Here is a 23,876-nt window from a genome sequence, read left to right as displayed (position 1 = left end):
GGGGGGTTGACTTATGAGGAAAGGTTGAATAGGTTGGGCTGCTACTCATTGGAATTCAGAAGAATGAGAGGTGATCTTATCGAAAGATATAAGATTATGAGGTGGCTTGACAAGGTGGATGCAGAGAGGATGTTTCCACTGATGGGGGAGCCTAGAACTAGAGGGCATGATCTTAGGATAAGGGGCTGCCCATTTAAAGCAGAGATGAGGAGAACTTTCTTCTCCAGAGGGTTGTGGATCTGTGGAATTCGCTGCCTCAGAGAGCTGTGGAAGCTGGGACATCGAATAAATTTAAGACAGAAATAGACGTTTCTTAAACAATAAGGGGTTATTTCTTCTCCCAGAGGGTTGTGAATCTGTGGAATTCTCTGCCCAAGGAAGCAGTTGAGGCTAGCTCATTGAATGTATTCAAGTCACAGAGAGAGAGATTTTTAACTAATAAGGGAATTAAGGGTTATGGGGAGCGGGCGGGTAAATGGAGCTGAGTCCACGGCTAGATCTGCCATGATCTTGTTGAATGGCAGAGTAGGCTCGAGGGGCTAGATGGCCTACTCCTGTTCCTAATTCTTATGTTCTTATGTTATGGGAGCGGGTGGGGAAGTGGAGCTGAGTCCATGATCAGATCAGCAATAATCTTATTGAATGGTAGAGCAGGCTCAAGGAGGCTGTATGGCCTACTCCTGTTCCTAGTTCTTATGTTTCATCTGGCTGGGGAATCTAGAACATGGGGTCACAGTCTCAGTCTTAGAATCAGGGGTCGACCATTTAGGACTGAGATGGAAAATAAATACTTTCACTTAAAGGGTTGTGAATCTTTGGAGTTCTTTACCCTGGAGAGCTGAGAATGCTCAATCGTTGAGTATATTCAAAACACAGGTCAATAAATTCTTGGGATCTAAGGGATATGGGGATAGTGTGAGAAGGTGGAGTTGAGGTAGAAGATCAGCCATGATCTTATTGACTGGCAAAGCAGGACCAAAAGGCCTACTCCCGCTCCTATTTCTTGTGTTCTGTTCACTTGCCTGGATGAGTGAAGCACTCCCTCCACCACCAACACACTGTGGCTGCAGTGTGTACCACCTACAACTTGCACTGCAGCAACATGCCAAGGCTTCTTCGGCAGCACCTCCCAAACCCACCTAGAAGGACAAGGGCAGCTGGATCATGGGAACACTACCAGCTGTAAGTTCTCTCCAAGTTGCACACCATCCTGACTTGGAAATATATTGCCATTCCTTCATCGTCGCTGGGACAAAATCGTGGATCTCCCTCCCTCCTTTCCCTGTCTACCTTTTTAAGTTCCATTATTTCCAAGATTTCCTTAATTGACTTATTTTTAGGTTCCCTTGTACTGCTGGTTAATTGTCCTCTTATTCCACTGTGAAAATGGATAAAAGTACTCATTTAGCAAGTGTACCACTTCCTTATTGTCCATTATAGTCTCGCCTGCATCTGTCTCTCCTTAATGGGCCTGCATTTTTCATGGCCTTTAGTTACAATGCACTCTACAACCACGAAGTGTAGTCATTGTTATGTATGCAAATTTGGCATCCAATTTATGCATAGCAAATTAATAAATGATCAGATCATATGTTTTTGGTGATTGTGAGTTGAGAGAAGAATGTTGGCCAGGTCACCAGCTCGCTCATCAAATAGCACAATATAATGTTTTACATCCACATCAGTTTAATGTCTCCTCTAGTAATGCAACACTCTCTCAGTGTTGCATTAAAGCTTTGGGCTATATTCTGAGCTCAAGTCCATCATCATCATAGGTGGTCCCTTGAACGAGGATGACTTGCTTCCACAAGAGTTCACAGATGTTTCAATGAAGGACCCGATGTTCCAGTCCTGAACTCCAATTGAGGGGGTGGAAGATGCCTGAGCCTGGATTTTTTTTGAAGGTGTGGTGACCGTTGCACATCAGCCACCACACAGGCTTGACAGAGCTAGGCCTTTATCCAGTGGCAAGGGTTGAACTAGGACGACTGGAGACCAGCTCTGCTGCACGGACCTAGTGCGCACACATCGCACTGTGGGCTGGGCCCGTGTCCCTGGGCCCTCGGCTCTTCCGGGCCCCGTACCCTCATTCATCGCACCTCTGCCATGATGTTCCAGGGCCCAGCGCTACAGCTCTATTTATAGCCCCGACCTGCGGTGGTGGTCTCACACAGGTCGGGGCGGCCCATGATGTCCATAACGGGGCTTGAACCAGCAACCTTCTGACTCTGAGGCAAGAATGCTATTAACTGTACCAAACAGACCATACTTAAATGGGTACAAAGCTGTAACTGTTGCCAAGGGAAAAAAAAAGAAAGGTAGATTGAAAACATTGCAAACTTTGGGAAATAGCATGCAAAATGTAATATGTGAGCCATGTGTCAGGGTAGTGAGTTTAACATTATAATGCAACAATAGGAAACCCGTTTTTGTTTGCAATTCATTCTTGGGATATGGGTGTTGCTAGCAAGACCGGCATTCATTGCCCATTCCTAGCTGCCCTTGAGAAGGTGAGCCCTCTTCTTGAAACGTTGCAGTCTGTGTGGTGAAGGTACTCCTACAATATATTATTAAATGGGAAGCTCCAGGATTTTGACCCAGCAACGAATTGCTATCAGTTACCTCATCTCTATCTGGAGAGAGAGGAGAGCATGCCGGGGGATCTCACAGATGCAGTAATCGTGACCATCTTTAAAAAATAAGAGGACAAGTCCGACTGCGGCAACTACAGAGGAATCTCCCTGCTGTCGGCCACTGGGAAAGTCGTCGCTAGAGTCCTTCCGGAGTCACAGTGCGGATTCCATCCACTACGGGGTACAACGGATATGATCTTTACGGCGCGACAACTGCAAGAGAAATGCAGGGAACAACACCAACCCTTGTACATGGCCGCCTTTGACCTTACAAAGGCCTTTGACACTGTTAACCGTGAGGGACTATGGAGCGTCCTCCTCCGTTTCGGCTGCCCCCAAAAGTTTGTCACCATCCTCCGCCTGCTCCACGATGGCATGCAGGCCGTGATCCTGACCAACGGATCCATCACAGACCCAATCCACGTCCGAACCGGGGTCAAGCAGGGCTGCGTCACCGCGCCAACCCTCTTCTCGATCGTCCTCTCTGCAATGCTCAACCTCCTACTCCACAAGCTCCCCACTGGAGTGGAACTAAACTATAGAACCAGTGGAAACCTGATCAACCTTCATCGCCTCCAGGCCAGATCCAAGACCGTCCCATCCTCTGTTGTCGAACTACAGTACGCGGACGACACTTGCGTCTGCACACATTCAGAGACTGAACTCCAAGTCATCGTCAACATCTTCACCGATGCGTACGAAAGCATGGGCCTTACACTAAACATCTGTAAGACAAAGGTCCTCCACCAACCTGACCCCACTACACAGCACTGCCCCTCAGTCATCAAGATCCATGGTGCAGCCCTGGACAACGTGGACCACTTTCCATACCTCTGGAGCCTATTATCAGCAAGGCCAGACATCGACGACAACACCGCCTCCAGAGCGCCAGCGCAGCCTTCGGCCACCTGAGGAAGAATGTTTGAAGACCAGGCCCTCCAACATGGCACCAAGCTCAAGGTCTACAGGGCTGTAGTGATACCTGCCCTCCTGTATGGTTCAGAGACATGGACCATATACAGTAGCCACCTCAAATCGCTGGGTAAATACGAACGATGCCTCCGCAAGATTCTGCAAATCCCCTGGGAGGACAGGCACACCAACATCAGTGTCCTCGATCAGGCCAACATCCCCAGCATCGAAGCACTGATCACACTTGACCAGCTCCATTGGGCGAGCCACATTGTCCGCATATCGGACACAAGACTCCCAAAGCAAGCGCTCTACTCGGATCTCCTACATGGCAAGCGAGCCCCAGGTGGGTAGAGGAAATGTTTCAAGGACACCCTCAAAGCCTCCTTGATAAACTGCAACATCCCCACCGGCACCAGGGAATCCCTGGCCCAAGACCGCCCTAAGTGGAGGAAGAGCATCTGGAAAGGCACGGAGCACCTCGAGTCCCATCGCCGAGAGCATGCAGAAAACAAACGCAGGCAGCAGAAGGAGCGTGTGGCAAACCAGACTCCCCACCCACCCTTTCCTTTTAATGACTGTCCCACCTGTGATGGAGACTGTAATTCCTGTATTGGACTGTTCAGTCACCTGAGAACTCCCTTTTGGAGTGGAAGCAAGTCTTGACTTCGAGGGTCAGCCTATGACGACAATATTATAAAATGGGGAGCTCCAGGATTTTGACCTAGCAACAAATTGCTATCAGTTATTGCTCACTGAAATGCCTTGATTGAGATGCGGTTTATTGTTTGGACTATTTTAATCAAGGTGGTTGCAAAGGAATTGAGAACACACCTCAATATTAAAAGTATCTTGTGCCATTGATGGGCTGAAAGGAAAATAGCAAAAAAATACCATATTGCTATAGACATTTGGTTGGTAACATTACAGCAGCCAAATTAATTCTGGCTTATACATTCACCAGGACTCGAACTCTTTCAACCCCCAGGTTTCCCTGAATATTATTAGCAGGAAGGAAAAATAGATTAATGATTGAACTGATGTTTTAAAATATTTATGAAGTCCCACAACAACCTGAGCACATAATCTAAACTGACACTTCAGTGCAGGAAGAGTCCTCTTAAACACCTCCTTTACAGGCTGAAAGCCCGAGGTTCTTCCATGTTTCCTTCTAACTCTGTCTTTTTTTTATACTAGGGATCAGTCTCATGGCTCTTCTCTGGATTGCCCACCTTGAATCAGCACAGCTCAGTGGTAGCATTCTCGCCTTGGCGAAGAAGGCCTTGAGTTCAAGGTCCACTCGAGGACTGAAGCCATTTAATCTGGGGTGACACTTCAAGGCAGTATTGAGGGAATGCTGGAAGTGCCGTCCTTCAGATGAGATTTTAAATCGAGAACCAGCCAGTCTGTTCAAGTGGACATAAAAGATCCCATATCACTATTCATAGAATAACGGGAGTACTCCCAGTGTCCTGGCCATCATTTAAGCCTCAACCAAACGCCACTAAAAACAGATTGTCTAGTCATTAATCTCATTGCTGTTTGTGAGACCCTGTTGTGGGCAAATTGGCTGCCATGTTTTCCTACAAAACAAAATGATTATATTTCAAAAAGTAATTCATTGGCTTTGAAATGCTTTGGGACAACCTGAGGATATTAAAGCCAAGTTGCGCTTCTATATTTTTGTGCCTTGGCATCCAAAACTGGACATTCTGACCTGAGTGTTGTACAGTTTGATCATAACTTCCTCTGACTTGTACTGTTCTGGCAAAATCGCTCATCTTTTGATTTGGCTTTGTTGATTTCTGCTCTCTGTTGGTTGGATACGTTGAGCATCATATCCTCAATCTCTCTCTCAGCTTCATCAGTGATACGTCCTTACTACACAGTATAAATGCACACGAGGCCCATGCTTGAGAGGTCAGTCTGTGACCTGTCCTTTATTCCTTAGCACTCAAGTGATGAAGGTGGGTGGAGCTTCCCCTTTTATACCTGAAGGTCCAGGTTAGGAGTGTCTCCCACCTAGTGGTCAGTGTTCTCACGGTGTACAACTTAGGTCAGTTTATACATGGGTTACAATGCTGGTTGAATACATGACAATCAGCATTCGGGAGTATGTGTGTTGGCTGTTTTTTTTCTTTGCTCTTTGCAGTAGGTTCCATGGGGTCAAGTTTCAACCTGAGTTGCTCCTATTTTTTTGCAGCAACTGGTTTAGAATGAAGTATCTTAGAAATTGCAATTCTCGGCATTTAGTTTGCTCCAGTTCTCGTCAGTTGGAACAGATTTTTTTTTTTCAAAAGGGGGCGTGTCCAGTCACTTGCGCCTGTTTTGAAAGTTTAGGCAGTGAAAACTTACTCCAAATTAACTTAGAATGGAGTAAGTGTAGATTTTTGTACGGTCAGAAAAACCTTGCCTACACTTTACAAATCCGGCGTAGGGAACGAGGGGTGGGTGAGGGGGGGGAAGGGAAGTAATTAAATTCTACAAGCATTCAACAATCTTTCTTAGACAAATAAAGAGCCATCCTGACTAAAAAATTATAAACAAAGCAAAGACAAAATATTGAATATTCCTACCTGTGTGACGCAGCAGGCAGCCTTCGAGCTGCGGTGCTTCAGGCAGGCCTTCCTTCTATGTAAGAGACACGTGCAGCATCAGTGGCTCGACGGCAGCTGAAGACCCAGCAAGCAAGCAGTCTTTGAGCTGAGGCCATTGGGCCACGGGATAGGGGCGGCGGCAGTGGCTGACGGCAGCTGAAGACCCAGCAAGCAGCCTTCGAGCTGCGAGGGTAACTGAGGCCATTTGGCCGGGGACAGGGGGAGGCAGCCAGATAGCCAGGTTGAAACTTAAATTTGCAGAATGGGTGCTGCATTGTCAACACCACGGATTATGCAATGGTTCGCCAGCAATTCACTGCATAGGAGAGAATTGATTTGAGCTCACCGCACCAGGAACGTCACAGCCCGTAGGCTGATGGGCAAGAGGCCTTGCCCACGTCGGCAATATCGAGCCAGGCATTCATACCTGGACATGAGCGAGGCTGATTGTGTGAAAAGGCTGCGTTTCCGCAGAGATGTTGTCGCTGAGATCTTTTGATATGGTGAGAGCAGATTTGCATCCCAGAAGCAGAACGCCAACTGCCTTGTCTGTTGAAGTGAAGGTAACAGCTGCACTTGCCTTCTATGCCTCGGGATCGTTTCAGGCTACAACTGGAGATGTGTGCGCCATCTCTCAACATGCAATACATGCCTGCGTTTACCTGGTCACGGCTGCACTGTATGCGCGGAGGAATGACCATCAATTTCCCAATGATCGCACAAGCGATCCATGAGTAGGCTGTGGGCTTCTTCAGGATTGCCGGCTTCCCAAAGGTACAGGGCTGCATTGATTGTACCCACACAGCCTTGCGAGCACCTGTGGAGGATTCCGAGCAGTACAGGAATAGAAAAGGTTTCCACTCCATCAATGTGCAGCTCGTGTGTGACGACAAGCAGCGCATCACGTCAGTCGATGCGAGATACCCTGGCAGCACCCATGATCCGTTCATCCTACGCGACAGCATTATAATCTGACATGTTTGAGCAGCAGCCAGAAGGGCAGAGCTGGCTACTGGGAGACAAAGGGTACGGCCTGACCACCTGGCTCATGACGCCCCTACGCGTGACACGGACAGAAGCTGACTGTCAATACAACATGGCGCACATTGCGATGCGCACATTGGCATATTGAAACAGCGTTTCCGATGCCTGGACCATTCCGGAGGCCACTTGCAATACTCCCCTGAGATTGTCGGTCACTTCACTGTTGTGTGCTGCATGATCCATAACTTGGCCATCATGAGGCAGCAGGAGCTGGTAGTGGAACCAGAAGACCCACGTGAGGGTCCAGTGCCTGATAGTATTACAGAAGAGCAGGATGTGGATGATGACGACGATCAGGAAAGCATCCAAGTGCCTGATGCCGGAGCACGAGGTCAGAGGAGGGCCATCCATCGTGCTCCTTTAACGATTGCTCGAGCCTTGCGCCAGCAGCTCATCCGTGAACGCTTCAATTACTGATGCCTGAGGGCTCTGCGCATGGACATATTTATTCTTTGCAGTTCCTACGTTGTGTTGTGTTAATGGAAAATGAATCAGTTTTAATGAAAAAATATTTTATTGAAAAGTTAACGTCACTGTAATACAACAAATATTTTATCAAACTTTACTTTTTAATATGACTCTTGAAGATCACAAACTTGTAAAGCTACAAAACAATTTCAATGTGATAAATCTTACTCTCAAGATCACTTAAACTTCAAGTTCACTTTTTAGATGCAAAATTAATTAAGTTACAAAATATGAGAGCATTTACACTATAAGATCACTTAAAAACCCTAAGATCACTTTTATAAGTTGTAAAGTTACAAAACTTACCAGACAACTTCAATTTGAAAAACGTTACTACAGCTACATCAAGAACAAGAATAAAAGCAGCAAAGAAAGGCTGCAACCATCTCTCATCCACATCTCAGTGAATGTTCACTTCTTTATAGGGGTGTTATTTGATTGGCCGGGCTGTGTGCCCTTATTGCAGCAGCTACCTCCCTGACGGCCTGTGCCGTCGATTGCACTCCCTCGGACATTCCCTCCCTAAGTTCCCGTGTCATTACTGCTATTTCTCCCGTCGGGACCATCACCTCTTCACCCACCGCACTGACGCTGCCGATGAGTGATCGGGTAAGCTCATTGGTCTCCACACCCAATGCCACAACCTGAGCTGCATCTCAGGAGAGCGTGTCTTCAATCTCCTCCTTCTCCTCTGCCTCGTGGCACCACTACACTGGGAGGTGCGGGCACGGACGGTGGGGACGCTCTGTGCTCCAGACGGCAGCACTCGTGCGAGCCGTGGACTGGGATGGTGGGTGAATGGGTGTAAACTGCTCCATTATATCACCAGCACCACTGGGACCCGCAATGTCGGAATCAAAACCATGGAAGGTGGAACCAGAACCTATGCAAGGGGTTGAAACTCTGATGCCCCTTAATGGGGGCTCATAAACATTAATTTGGAAGCTCTCCCCTGTAGACATTTCAGTCATCGCCGCCATCATCCAGCTTGGATCGTCCGCATCTGAATGTACTGGATTGTCGTCGTCGTCTCACACATAGCAGGCCAGCAGGTTGATTTTGAAGGGCCATGATGCATTTTCAGGACTTGCCCTCTTCCTCTCGTGCGGGCCCAGCTTGTGCTGTACTGATTGCTTTTCTCCAGGTACGACTCATCATAGCAGCTACCCTTTGTTCCAAGGGTGTCAGTGGATGCAGATTGGGCGTGCCTTCTCCTGTTCGAGTTGCTTCCCTTTTGTTGTGGGTCAATTTCTTCTGCAAAGAGTAAAATGTAACTTTTTACAGAGTGCATCTTTCTGCAGGGTGGAACATACAGATAGTCACATTACGATTACATTAAAAATGGAAAATATTACTAACACTAACTACTTGACCAAGGTCGTGCCATTTCTTTTTACACTGGCTTCCAGATCTCATGGTATGCACCACTGCGCAGTAATCTTCTGCAACTTGGCTCCAGCGTTTCTTCATTAGGTGGCACTTTTATGCGACCTCTGCTGGTATCTAGCCCCTGCCATCTCTGCTCAATGACGTTGACTAATCTCCACTTCCCCATGCAAGAAATTCTTTGTTCTTGGTGGACGTTGTTCCATTGCTGTATTGAATTGACACTCTTATTTTTCAAAACACAGTCCTTAATTTGCATGCACCAATGCAGCACCTGTTTTGGAAGTTTAATAGTGAAAAGCAGCACTCACTGATTTCAGCAGGTGATTTATTCAACAGTGCTGCTAAAAGTGCTCCTTCAGACACACAAAAATAACCAAAATTCAATCCCAAGCCTTTCCAGGGGTCCACGAGACAACCGCCAATATTTCTGGGCTACTGCGCATGCGCGCACGCTCCAACGTGCACGCGCAGGGCTGCTGGCACGATGTTGCCTCATTTAACTTCGCCTCGCCCCCCCTCCACTTGCAGAATCGGTGCGACTCTGTGGCTCGGCCCCCCCCACTGTTGTCTGCATGCCGCGCCGCGCTCCCAGGGACCAGCAAGCAGCCGGAGAATTAAGAGGTATTTTTCTGTCGCACTTTTTAGGCACGAAAAACGGGCGTCCAGGTCGGGGCTCCGCCATTCTAGGCACGGCCCGAAACTTGACCCCCATGTGTCTGGGTTATATTTCTTCTGCACACATGCACACTTTGTCCAACTCATTCTATAAATGTTTGAGCTTCCCTCCTAGTTTGGCAGGATTTGCAAATGTGACTAATTTGCATTGAGTTTCTGGGGGTGGGGTGGGTTCTACTGGCTCCCGCACACTTGCGGGAAACTTAGCGGAGGCAGAAAACCGGCAGCGCCCCACTCCCACCAGTAGCGCCCTGGGCTGCTGTGCCTCTGGCAACGATGTAATCGGCGTGTGCAGTGTCCTGATTTTTGCCCTGCGGTGGAAATTGGGCAGCGCCCTGTGAGGCCACTGTGGGCGATGTCAGCACCAGCCTCGCGGTCATGAGCCGAGCCGCACTCTGCGTGCAAAATTTAAAGGGGAGGTGCGCGGCGCCATTTTTGTTTTTTCGGCCGACTCAACGGTCCGGCCTACCGTGATATTTTCCGTTTCTGTGCCCGGCTGCAGCCACGGCACCCTGTATCCCCGGTGGCCCTAGTGGAGGTCCCTCAAAGCCACTGCAGAGCTTGCAGTGTGCCCTCCCCTTTAACGGAAGGGGAGGGCTCTGTGATCGTGTCAGTGCTACGTGGAGAAGGAGGGCAGTAATCCCAATTTCGGATGTGGGGCGGGACTTCTGCGCTGGGCGCAGGATGTCCTGCCTCGCCAAGGTTACTGCGCCCCAAACGAGGTGATAAGCAATTTCAGCCCCTCTGAATTTAATGCCATTGATGTCACTTAGTAACAATAGTGGTTCCAACATCAATCTTTCAGGCACCCCTTAACATGACCCCTCTAACCAGAACTTTGTTAGTTTCTGTCGCTAATGGGCTCCAGACTGGCTTTATTTGTCATAAGAGTTTTGTGTCATTTATATGTGGAAGGTGAATATTACATTACCTTCCATAAGTACGGACTTCCTCACTTTTTTGTTTAATATCCTGTGGCAACTTGCAGCTTGCTGATGCTTGAAATAGGCTAAATTCTTTTGTTCCGTGTCCTCTGTCTCAACTTGTCAAATAATTAAGGTGTGGCTTGGAACAAGGCCTCTACACAACAATGATGAATAACTGCTATAAAAAAAATGGCCCTACATGATTCAAAGCTGTTAGCCTCTGTGTTCCTCCCTCCTCTTTCTCCTCCCCACCCCCCCCAAACCTAAATGACATTTCTATTCATTTTCTATGGGGATATTGCCCAATATTCAATGAAGGACACTACCTACCATAGATATGATCTTTAACATTCTGGGTGCTGTGCATATTCGGTATAATCCCAACCCTCGGTATGTTATCACTCTGCTTTCATCTTTTATCCATTACAGCATCTTGAGTTTCTTGCCAGTAAAATTTGACTGTAAATGTTACCAACAAAATCAGCTTGATCTGCCAGTAACCCACTCTTAATTATTTTTTTATATAAAAAGGTAGCTTATCTCTTTGGGTATTGCAGCAAGTCTGTGTGTCTGTCTTTTCATTTATTGACACGTGCGACCAGTTGATGGAGCCCCAAACCAGGAAAGTGATCAAAACCCGAACCTCTCCAAACACTTTTTTTTTTGCTTGTTTCCTTTTGTGTTTTTCTGCTGGTTACTGGGCATATATGCATTCTGATGCCACAAATGGAAAGGTCTGTCCAACCTTTTGAAGCGTTGTTCCAATAAGTAAATGTGGATATACGGAAGGAAAAACAACTTGTGTTGTGGCAGCTGAAATGGTAAGTGGACTTAAAATGATAGATCAGGTAAATAATTCGAGAGACCCTACTGAGGCCAAATGATTGAGGTTTGAGAGGTCATTCTGATTTGTGAATGAAGCAAGCGATTGCAGTTAAAATGGGAACCCACTGCAGTTTTTAATCATAAAAGCACGTGCTCATAACTGGCAAAAATGTTGAAACTGTTAACTGGAACTGAAGTCCAAGGAACAGCGTATTTGAAACACTTTTGCGAAACAAAAAAAAAGTCACAAAATCAAACATTTGAGCACCAAAGACTATTTTGAAGGTTATGAATTAGGATGGGTTTCTCGTTGCAGTTTTAAAAAAAAAAAGAAATTAGTACCCATGCTAAAGAGTGTAAAACAAAGCAAAATACTGCGGCTGCTGGAAATCTGAAATTAAAAATCGATAATGCTGGAAAACACTCAGCCGGTTGGCCAGCATCTATGGAGAGAATAAAATAAGAGTTAACGTTTCGGGTTGATGACCTTTCATCAGAAATGAAACATTAACTGTACTTCTCGCTCCACAGATGCTGCCTGACCTGCTGAGTGTTTCCAGCATTTTCTGTTTCTAAGATTAGACAGCCTAATTTTGGGCCTCAGACCAATTGCGTAGTATCAAAGTTTTATAACTTCTGGGTGAAATGACATTCATTCCATAAAATGAATGGCTCCTTGAAAGATGAAAATAAGACTTGACTTGTTTATGTTGGTAATTGTTATGTTGCACGTTAATGTTGTACTGTAACACTAGACCTGAATGTACCTTCACCCTGTATGTACCATACCTGTACACCAGAGGGTGCTGCTGCTGGAGACCTAAGGGTCACCTGTACAATGCAGGTAACCCAGTATAAAAAGGAGCTCACCTCTTGGTGTCCTCCCTCTAGGAGCTGCAATAAAGGACTACAGTCTGTACAGTTCAAGTGCCATACCCCTGCCTCGTGGAGTCATTAACAGAGTGCTTGCATGTACAATAGTAATGTCAGGCAGTAAATATCCTGATGTTGTAATGGATCTGAAAGAAACAATGGTGTTAAAATGCAGACTTTCCATTCCTCAGCCGATCTGCCAAGCAGCATATCAAAATAACTTTCACGAGCTGAGGAAACTGCTGCACGAAAACAATAACGTGAACAAACAAGATGGGTATTATGGAGACACCCCCCTCATCGCTGCTTGTAGAACAGGGAGTGTTGAAACTGCACGATATCTTCTGAGAAAAACAGCGAACGTCAATATCAAAAACAAGGTGATTTTTTTTTTTCCCCCAGCTTACCAATAATGCAACTGCCAAGAGCATTTAACCCACTTCTCTCAGCCGCCGCGAACCCACCCATTTCCAGTTTAACGGAGGCAGGACGGGGAGCTTGCGACCAATCTGTTCTCACGAGGCAGGTTGGTCTTTGAAACCTTTTAAGAAGATTGTGTGTCTTCATTTTTTTATCAAGGTCTCTGTTTTTAATTACTGTCGGCCGTGTTCCCCTGGCCTCCGGAAACCCAGCGGGAGGCTAGATGTACAGGATCCATCAGGTAAGTGTCTCTACATTGCTGCTTGTGAGCCAGGAGGAGCAGGCGTGTTTCCCCCAAACCCAACCAGCTGCTCTGTAACCCCCACCTCCATGATCTCCGACTCCCCCTCCCCCAACGCCCCCGCCCCCTTCCAACTCTGAACACGTGCCTCAGTAAATATCGGGGCTATTACTTCTGCAAAAGTTTCTTCTCACATAGTTACTTCCAGTGTACCCCCAGGAATCCATATCCGGCAATGGGGGGAGGCCCCTTACTTTTCATTGTTCACATGCTATTTCTTGATATTCAGAAACATTGCATCTGTTTCCACAAACATGCCAATGGCAATCAGCCTTGCCTTCCTGTCGCCTCCATCAATCCAAACTCTACTGCTAACCTCGCCAGCTGCCTTATTGACATTGGGACTTATGTGATCCAGAAATTCTTTCTGAATGGTGCATCCTCTTTGGCTCCTACCAGGACTTCTGACCCTCATTCAGCAGCCTTTGTGGCTGCCACTTGGGCAAAGTTGTAGAACTTAGTTATGCTTAATTTTCTTTCCACACGTCTATTCTGTTACTAATACTGTTTTTTCTCCCACTTCCATCAGTTCTTGTCTTCTCCTACACAAAGCTCTGCACTACCTTCATGCCCATGTTTGCAAGTTTAATTGGATCCAAAGTCCCCAGCTAATTGACTTCAAGATCAACTTCTTTACTTTCAATCCTACCATCGTCTTGCCCCCACCGTACATCACCAACCTCCTAGCAGTCTGTCCCCCATACCTACCCTTCTGTGCAACACAGCTGACTAAATGAAGGCTGTAGCCACTCCGGTCCTAGTGGAGGTAGAAGAGGATGCTTTTAGTTTGCTGACATCCAGTATGCTCCTTGTTCCCCTTCTGTACACATTGGCTGCTCTTTCACCCAGGATATCTATGCCCTCTGGAACTACTTCTCCAAATCCCTCCATCTTGCCACTTTCCTCCCTGATTTCAAAAGCCGCTTTAAAAAAAAAACTCTGTTCTCTGATCTGGCTTTCAGCCCTCCTTCCGCTAACATTTTTTGTTACCCCCCCCGGCCATCCCCTCCTACTCTACATCCACTATTTTCCAGCACCCTGTAAAATGCTTTGATGTACCTTTTCTGTACTTGAGTGCTGTGGAAATGCAAGCTGTCAGGTGTTAATGTGGTACCATTGGTGAGACGGAAAATTCAGCCTGGCTCAGATTGGGTTAACTTAAATATCGATACTGTTCATGTATCAATCTTTTTTTTTTTTGTGACCACCTACAATTTCCAGTGTCGCACTGGATTGAAAAATCTCCATGTTGCCAGTGTTGCACTGGATTTAATAATCCCCCTGTCAATGTTGGCTGTTGAAAACAGCCTGGAGTATTAAGTGATTAAATAGCTAATAGAATATTAAACTGTATACAGGGACAATTCTGTTCAAGAATATAAATATTTTGTGATAAAACAATTTTATTTCTTCACTGACACTATTTTGTTCAATTTTAAAGAAGGAACGAACGTGTTTACATTATGCTGTAAGGAGAAGATTTTCCTTTCTGGACTACCTGCTGATCATTATCTTGATGCCTGTCTTGCTCCTGGGTTACATTATAATGGTAGGTTCAAGGGATTCCTTCTATATGCAGTCATGAGCACTGACCATTTGCAGTGTTGTCTCAATTATTTGAAAATTAGTGCTGGGTTAACTTGAAGTTGCAGGGTATACAAGAACTGGTGTAACTTCCAATATACTATTGCACCGGAGAAATATATCCTATATCTAGCAGGGCAACATTGAAACGAAATTGGCTAAGTGACAGGAAACAAGAGAGAAGTGGTAAACGGTTGTTTATCGGACTGGAGGAAGGTACAGAGTGGTATTTTCCAGGTCAGTTCTAGGACCACTGCTTTTCTTGATGTATATTAATGACTTAGATGTGGATGTGCAGGGCACAATTTCAAAATTTGCAGATGACACAAAACTTGGAAGTATAGTGAACAGTGAGGAGGATAATGATAGACTTCGAGAGGACATAGACCGGCTGGTGGAATGGGCGGACACGTGGCAGATGAAATTTAACGCAGAAAAGTGCAAAGTGATACATTTTGGTCGGAAGAACAAGGAGAGGCAATATAAACTAAGGGGTACAATCCTAAAGTGGGTGCAGGAACAGAGAGACCCGGGGGGGGGGGGGGGTATTTGTGCACAAATCGTTGAAGGTGGCAGGGCAGGTTGAGAAAACTGTCAAAAAAAGCATAGGGGTACAAAAGCAAGTAATTATGATGAACCTGTGTAACACACTAGTTCGGCCTCAACTGGAGTTTTGTGTCCAATTCTGGGCACAGCACTTTAGGAAGGATGAGAGTGAGATTATAAAAATGATTCGAGATGAGGGACTTCGGCTACGTGGATAGACTGGAGAAGCTGGAATTGTTCTCCTTAGAGCCAAGAAGGTTGAGAGGAGATTTGATTGGTGTTCAAAATCATGAGCAGTCTTTATGGGTTATGCTGTAAGTTCTCATACCTTCTGGAGATGTGCCCCCCCCCCCCCCACCCCCCAATTTGACAGGAATGCTTCCACTCCTACCACTGTAGGGGAGGCAGCTGAAGAGGGAGACATGGGCACTGCCTGAGGCTTCTCCCAGCATTGTGGATAGAATTACAATAAGTGATCCCCAAAACATCAGTAAAATTCCTGCATTTTGGATGGACATTTGGCTGGGCTCCCTTATAGGCAGGCAATACTCTGCCGATTTTCTAACATTTATTGCACCTATACCCAAGATGTAGCAACAGGAAAGTGTGTTCCATAATCTTTTTTTTATAAAATTACATGCAGGTTGAATACAAGAACACAATCTTATTGTGGGCCTCAAATGTCTTAAAGTCAATAAGAGTACAGATTGAGTGGTTTGCATTGGCCATTGAAACCATGTGGAATGAGTGAAGTAAATCTTTTGAACAGTGTCTCCCATGTTGAAGAGCAGCAGTGCAGAATAAACCCATGGTTGATGATATTTGTATTGGAGATTTAGTAATTGTTTGAACAAGGCTGCCATCAGAGAATAGATTGTTTTTCACTTTCAATAGTTAAATTCTGTTGAGTATCGCAGCATAATCTCCTTCAAACAATTAATCTCAGATGAATGATTAAAGGAGCAGGTCGCGATAGATGGGGCTTGTAGAAATACTGATACCTAAATTCTTTTCAACAATAATTCTGATTAAGACTGCCTTTCGTGCAGAGTATCTCCTCCTTCATTCATTGTTTTCACAGTGGAAACAACCAGTTTAAATACTGAGACATGAGCCTACACTGAACGAATCAAACAATTGGAAGGCTCATCCAGTATTAATACCAGGCAATCCCTCGTATCGACACCACACCAAATAGGGTTGAGTTCACAGGTGTTTCGATGAGGGACACCTTCCAGGTCCCGAACTACATACTAAAGGGTGGAAGATGCCTGTGCATGGATTCTTTTAACGTTGGGTGGCTGTTGCACACCAGCCACCACACGGGCTTGACAGAGCTAGGTCTTGATCCAGTGGCAAGGGTTAACCAAGACGACTGGAGACCAAGCTCTGCTGCACGGACCTAGTGCGGACACATGCTCCTACTATCCATAGATTGCAGTGTGGGCTGGCCCGTGCTGCCCCTCATCCACAAGGCTTCAGACACACAATTACAAACACACATTATTCCCTTAACGTTGTCTATACATAAGGCAGCAAGACTTGTTTGAATTTGTTCAATTTAGGGCTTTTTAATTGTGGTACTATCTTTGCTTGTCTAACTAACTGCTGTGTAATTTTCCTTGTGGTATTTCTACTAATCGAAGCACGTGAGCTAAGTTAATATTGAACTTAACCACATCTAGTCTACAAGAACAGCATGTTGCTTCACTCGATGAAAAATGAACCTTGCACTGTTTTCAAGGTTACAACTTGGCAGTCTTGACTTTTGAGTTGGAAGGCTGTTGGTATGAACTCCACTCTATTAATTGGGCACATAAGAGATCATTTTCAGATGACTTCTTGTAGGATTGAAAGTAAAGATGATGATCTTGAAGTCAATTAGCTGGGGACTTTGGATCCAATTAAACCAGAAGTGTGTACTCAAAAACCTTGGGCATACACTGCACTTGATTTTCTGACCATTTACAGTGCACGTCTAAAGTTGGAAAATTAGGATAAAACTAGAGTGCCGTAGTGAGAGAATTATCATTCAGACGACATGTCAAACCAATGATCCCATTTGCCTGTTTTGGTGGATGTAAAAGATCTCTTTCATAGGAGAGCAGGAGTTCTGGTGTCCTGGCTAGCATTCCACCTTCAACCAAACCAAATTGAGGGCCCATTGATCTCATCTGTTACTGTGGGACCCTAGTATGTGCAAATTGGCTGTCACAATGACCTACGTCCTGAGAGTTGCGATAAGGTGCAATATAAATATTGGTTCTTTCATGCAGTGGTGGTACTTTACCAAGTAGGCCAAGATGTATAGCTTACTAATTGTTGTTAACTCCTTTTTTAAAATCTGTGAAACTTGCTGCATAGGAATCAAAGAAGAGCCGGAACGAAACATTGATCAAGATGCTGCTGAATGCTAAAGTGGATGTAAATGCAACAGACAATGTAAGGACCAGTAAATCATGTTGCTTGCTTTTGCATGATAATTACATTGGTTAAGCCTTAACATGGAATTCTGATATAGATTTCATAAGGCAATCTGGGGGGAGAGGGTGAACAGCCAGAGGTTGTGGTCCATATCAGTACCAATAACATAGTTAGAAAGAGGAATGAGATCCTATAGGCAGAGTTTAAGGAACGAGGAGAGAGATTAAAAAGCAGAACCTCAAAGATTGTAATCTCCAGATTATTCCCGGTGCCATGAGCTAGTGAGTACAGAAATAGGAAGATAGAGCAGATGAATATGTGGCTGGAGAGATGGTGTAGGAGGGAGGGCTTAGATTCCTGAGGCATTGGGACTGCTTCTGGGGGAGGTGGGACCTGTACAAACATAAGAACATAAGAACATAAGAATTAGGAACAGGAGTAGGCCATCTAGCCCCTCGAGCCTGCTCCACCATTCAAAAAGATCATGGCTGATCTGGCCATGGACTCAGCTCCACTTACCCGCCCGCTCCCTGTAACCCTTAATTCCCTTATTGGTTAAAAATTTATCTATCTGTGATTTGAATACATTCAATGAGCTCACCTCAACTGCTTCCCTGGGCAGAGAATTCTACAGATTCACAACCCTCTGGGAGAAGAAATTCCTTCTCAACTCTGTTTTAAATTAGCTCCCCCGTATTTTGAGGCTGTGCCCCCTAGTTCTAGTCTCCGGACTAGTGGGAATAACCTCTCTGCCTCTATCTTGTCTATCCCTTTCATTATTTTAAATGTTTCTATAAGATCACCCCTCATCCTTCTGAACTCCAATGAGTAAAGACCCAGTCTACTCAATCTATCATCATAAGGTAACCCCCTCATCTCCGGAATCAGCCGAGTGAATCGTCTCTGTACCTCCTCCAAAGCTAGTATATCCTTCCTTAAGTAAGGTGACCAAAACTGCACGCAGTACTCCAGGTGCGGCCTCACCAATACCCTGTACAGTTGCAGAAGGACCTCCCTGCTTTTGTACTCCATCCCTCTCGCAATGAAGGCCAACATTCCATTCGCCTTCCTGATTACCTGCTGTACCTGCAAACTAACTTTTTGGGATTCATGCACAAGAACCCCCAGGTCCCTCTGCACCGCAGCATGTTGTAATTTCTCACCATTCAAATAATATTCCCTTTTACTGTTTTTTTTTTTTCCCAAGGTGGATGACCTCACATTTTCCTACATTGTATTCCATCTGCCAAACCTTAGCCTATTCGCTTAACCTATCTAAATCTCTTTGCAGCCTCTCTGTGTCCTCTACACAACCCGCTTTCCCACTAATCTTTGTGTCATCTGCAAATTTTGTTACACTACACTCTGTCCCCTCTTCCAGGTCATCTATGTATATTGTAAACAGTCCCAGCACCGATCCCTGTGGCACACCACTGACCACCGATTTCCAACCTGAAAAGGACCCATTTATCCCAACTCTCTGCTTTCTGTTAGCCAGCCAATTCTCGATCCATGCTAATACATTTCCGCTGACTCCGCGTACCTTTATCTTCTGCAGTAACCTATTGTGTGGCACCTTATCGAATGCCTTTTGGAAATCTAAATGCACCACATCCATCGGTACACCTCTATCCACCATGCTCGTTATATCTTCAAAGAATTCCAGTAAATTAGTTAAACATGATTTCCCCTTCATGAATCCATGTTGCGCCTGCTTGATTACACTATTTCTATCTAGATGTCCCGCTATTTCTTCCTTAATGATAGCTTCAAGTATTTTCCCCACTACAGATGTTAAACTAACCGGCCTATAATTACCTGCCTTTTGTCTGCCCCCTTTTTTAAACAGAGGCATTACATTAGCTGCTTTCCAATCCACTGGTACCTCCCCAGAGTCCAGAGAATTTTGGTAGATTATAACCAATGCATCTGCTATAACTTCTGCCATCTCTTTTAATACCCTGGGATGCATTTCATCAGGACCAGGGGACTTGTCTACCTTGAGTCCCATTAGCCTGTCCAGCACTACCTCCCTAGTGATAGTGATTATCTCAACGTCCTCCTTTCCCACATTCCCGTGACCAGCAATTTTTGGCATGGTTTTTGTGTCTTCCACTGTGAAGACCGAAGCAAAATAATTGTTTAAGGTCTCAGCCATTTCCACATTTCCCATTACTAAATCCCCCTTCTCATCTTCTAAAGGACCAACATTTACTTTAGTCACTCTTTTCCTTTTTATATATCGGTAAAAGCTTTTACTATCTGTTTTTATGTTTTGCGCAAGTTTACTTTCGTAATCTATCTTTCCTTTCTTTATTGCTTTCTTAGTCATATGTTGCTGTCGTTTAAAATTTTCCCAGTCTTCTAGTTTCCCACTAACCTTGGCCACCTTGTACGCATTGGTTTTAAATTTGATACTCTCCTTTACTTCCTTGGTTATCCACTGCTGGTTATCCCTTCTCTTACTGCCCTTCTTTTTCACTGGAATATATTTTTGTTGAACACTATGAAAGAGCTCCTTAAAAGTCCTCCACTGTTCCTCAATTGTGCCACCGTTTAGTCTATGTTTCCAGTCTACTTTAGCTAACTCTGCCCTCATCCTACTGTAGTCTCCTTTGTTTAAGCATAGTATGCTCATTTGAGACACTACTTCCTCACCCTCAATCTGTATTACAAATTCAACCATACTGTGATCACTCATTCCGAGAGGATCTTTTACAAGGAGATCGTTTATTATTCCTATCTCATTACACAGGACCAGATCTAAGATAGCTTGCTCCCTTGTAGGTTCTGTAACATACTGTTCTAAGAAACAATCCCGTATGCATTCTATGAATTCCTCCTCCAGGATACCCCGTGCGATTTGATTTGACCAATCGATATGTAGGTTAAAATCCCCCATGATTACTGCCATTCCTTTTTCACATGCTTCTATTATTCCCTTGATTATTGTCCGCCCCACCGTGAAGTTATTATTTGGGGGCATATAAACTATGCCCACCAGTGACTTTTTCCCCTTACTATCTCTAATCTCCACCCACAATGATTCAACATTTTGTTCATTAGAGCCAATATCATCTCTCACAACTGCCCTAATATCATCCTTTATTAACAGAGCTACCCCACCTCCTTTTCCTCCTTGTCTATCCTTCCGAATTCCCAGTCTTGGCCACCCTGCAACCACGTTTCTGTAATGGCCACCAAATCATACCCATTTGTAATGATTTGTGGCGTCAACTCATTTACTTTATTTCTAATGCTGCGTGCGTTTAGGTAGAGTGTTTTAATACTAGCTTTTAAACCATGATTTTTAGTTTTGACTCCTCCTGCAGCCCCTTTATCTTCATACATATTGTCCCTTCCTATCACCTTGTGGTTTACCCTTACCCCAGTGCTACTCTGCTCTGTTGCCTCCTGCCTTTTGTATTCTTTCTTGGGGTCCTGTTCATCTGCGTTCTCACCCACTCTAACTAGCTCAGAGCCCTCTCCTGTGTTCCGAATACTCCTCGCATTGAGGCACCGAGCTTTCAGGCTTGCCTTTTTATTACACTTTGACCCTTTAGAATTTTGCTGTACATTTGCCGTTTTTGTTTTTTGCCTTGGGTTTCTCTGCCCTCCACTTTTACTCATCTCCTTTCTGTCCTTTGCTTCTGTCTCCATTTTGTTTCCCTCTGTCTCCCTGCATTGGTTCCCATCCCCCTGCCATATTAGTTTAACTCCTCTCCAACAGCACTAGCAGACACTCCCCCTCGGACATTGACAGGGCGGACCATCGTGCCCCTTTAACGATTGCGCCAGCAGCTCATCCGTGAACACTTTACTGATGCCTGAGGGCCCAGTGACAACTATTCCACATGGACATGTTTATTGTTTGGAGCTGTTCCATGGTGTTGTGTTGTGTTAATGGAACACGATTCAATTTTAATGTAAAATATATTTTATTCAAAAGTTTACAATGTACTTATCTTAACTTTAATAAAATTATTCTTGTATCAAACTTTACTTTAATATCACTATCACTTTAAAAACTTGTAAATTTACATAACTTACAAAAAACTTTTAATGTCAGAACATTTACAACAGTGACAATAATAATAACACCAACAACAGAAGCAAAGAAAGGCTGCACCCATCTCTCCTCCCCCTTATTCTAAGACCGCCCGCTGCGCCTGTTCTTTGATTCTCCACCACGCCTGCCTGTAGGCGGTGGCGCAGTGTTTTTGGGCTTGGCACTAAGCTTATTCCTTCTAACATCTCCGGTAATGTGCACGTCTTGATTTGGGGGAGGGTCAGGTGGTAATGTGGAAGGACTGGCTTGGGGCTCTTCAGAGGCTGGTGTGCGGAATGGAGTGGGAGTGGCAGTTAATTGTGTTAACGGGCGCGAGGTCTGGGCGTGTTCCCTTATTGCAGCAGCTAACTCACACATGCCGTCCCTCATGCACCCTGACAGTGTCTGTGGATTGCAACAATCTCTCCCTAATGGCCAGTACTGCCTCTGACATTCCCTCCCTCATGGCCAGTGCCATGGTTTACACTACCTCTGACATTCCCTCCCTCATGACCACTATTACCTCACTGATGGTCCCGACGAGTGTTGTTACTTCTCCCGACAGCCCCGATACCTCATCACTCATCCCACTGATGGTGTCCAGGAGTGATCGGGTAAGGTCAATGCTCTCCGCACTTAATGACATCACCTGAACCACATCTGTTACATCCTGCATCTGAGGAGAGCATGGTCGAGCTCCCCTTCCCCCCCCCCCCCCTCCTCACCCTGGGTGTGGCTCGCTGCATCCTACTGGGACCCGCAGCCTGGGAAGTTGGGGCCCTGGGTGTGTCTCGCTGCACCCCACCACTGGGACCCGCAACCTCGGAAGGTATGAAATCATGGAATGTCCCACCAACACTCAAATCACTAGTCACGGAAGGGGCTGGCACCTCCCATGAGTGGCACCTCCTCCATATTCAGTACAACAGTGGGAGCTTCATTCAGCTCCATCCTCACTCCCGTGTTCTTGATCTGGAGTGTTGGATTGGAAGATGTTCTCCTTCAGGCTCATCCTCGTCTGAATCATCTTCTGCATCGTCAGGGTTGGCCTCAAGTTCTGCAAAATATAACCGAATAGTCAAATGGTTAGCAGCAGAGGAGGGGGCAGGGTGGGTGGTATGAGTAGGCTCACACATTGCAGGCCAGGCAGCAGGCTGATTTGAAGGACCACGGTGAATTTGCAGTACTTGCCCTCTCCCTCGAGTGTGGGCCCAGCTTGTGCAGTGGTGCTTGCTTTTCTCCAAGCAGGACCCATCAAAGCAGCAACCCTCTCTTCCAAGAGTGTCAGTGGCTGCAGATTTGCTGGGCCTCCTCCTATTCGAGTTCTTTCCCTTTTTATTATATGCCACCTTCCTCTGCAAAGATGAAAATGCATCTTTGCAGAGAGGGTGTCTTTCTGCTGGGTGGGACATATACAGCTGGTCACATTTACAATTACAATTGCATTGAATCAATGAAAATATTACTTCCACTAACTACTTGACCAAGATCCTGCCATTTCTTTTTACACTGGCCTCCAGATCTCGTGGTGGTCACCATTGCGTAGTAATCTTCTGCAACTTGGTTCCAGCGTTTCTTCATTTCTTTGGGTGGAACTTTTATGTGACCTCTGCTGGTATCCAGCTCCTACCATCTGTTCTCAATCACAGTAACTAGTGCCTCCACTTCTTCCTGTAAGAAATTCTTGGTCCTGGTTCTGCGTTGCATCTTGTATTGCTTCAGCTGCCATTTTCCCAATGCTCTCACAGCACTCCTTCTCACACACACACAACTGGCTCTTTAAAAATGGCCGATTGCCAAATCCGACCTGTACTGAGCCTGCGCGTCCATTGGAACAATGTCACAAACGTAACTTTTTTTCCCGAGCATACGCAGAAGATGTGGCTTCGCTTTTCGGTGCAGGCTGCACTCCCCGAGGTGACTGGATACGTTGTGCGGCGCCAAATTCGAATTATACATCGGCGAAAGTTTGGCAAAATATTTCTGCTGCATTTCTGGCCTAGAAAACCCGGCGTAACTCTGGCAATATGCCAGAAAACGGGCTTGGGAGAAAATTGAGCCCATTAACTGGGATAAAATTAGCGTGAAAGGTATAGAGGGTACGGAATTCCTAAAATGCTTTGAGAACTTTTTTAGCCAGTATGTAGCAAGCCCAACACAAGAGGGGGTGGCTCTGGATTTAGTTCTAGGGAATGAAGCTGGGCAGGTGGA

At 45.6% G+C, this 23,876-nt stretch overlaps 1 protein-coding gene across 2 annotated transcripts in view; it reads left to right on the top strand.

The window, feature by feature from the left end:
* The window catches only part of ankrd22 (ankyrin repeat domain 22), a 45,870-nt gene that overhangs the window by 8,877 nt on the left and 13,117 nt on the right, over nt 1–23,876 (top strand). Inside the window, exons 2-4 of one of the 2 annotated variants that reach the window (XM_070875061.1) lie at nt 12,534–12,722; nt 14,508–14,612; nt 17,558–17,635. In XM_070875061.1, the coding sequence (XP_070731162.1) occupies nt 12,534–12,722; nt 14,508–14,612; nt 17,558–17,635 (372 nt within the window). Of the gene's footprint in view, nt 1–12,533; nt 12,723–14,504; nt 14,613–17,557; nt 17,636–23,876 lie in introns of both variants that reach the window. The other variant, XM_070875060.1, reaches the window with a different exon arrangement.

Source organism: Pristiophorus japonicus, chromosome 3 (genome assembly GCF_044704955.1).
Source record: "Pristiophorus japonicus isolate sPriJap1 chromosome 3, sPriJap1.hap1, whole genome shotgun sequence".
NCBI classification, from domain to species: Eukaryota; Metazoa; Chordata; class Chondrichthyes; family Pristiophoridae; genus Pristiophorus; species Pristiophorus japonicus.
The sequence above is the reverse complement of the archived record's forward strand: the minus strand, read 5'-3'. Positions and strand labels throughout refer to the sequence as shown.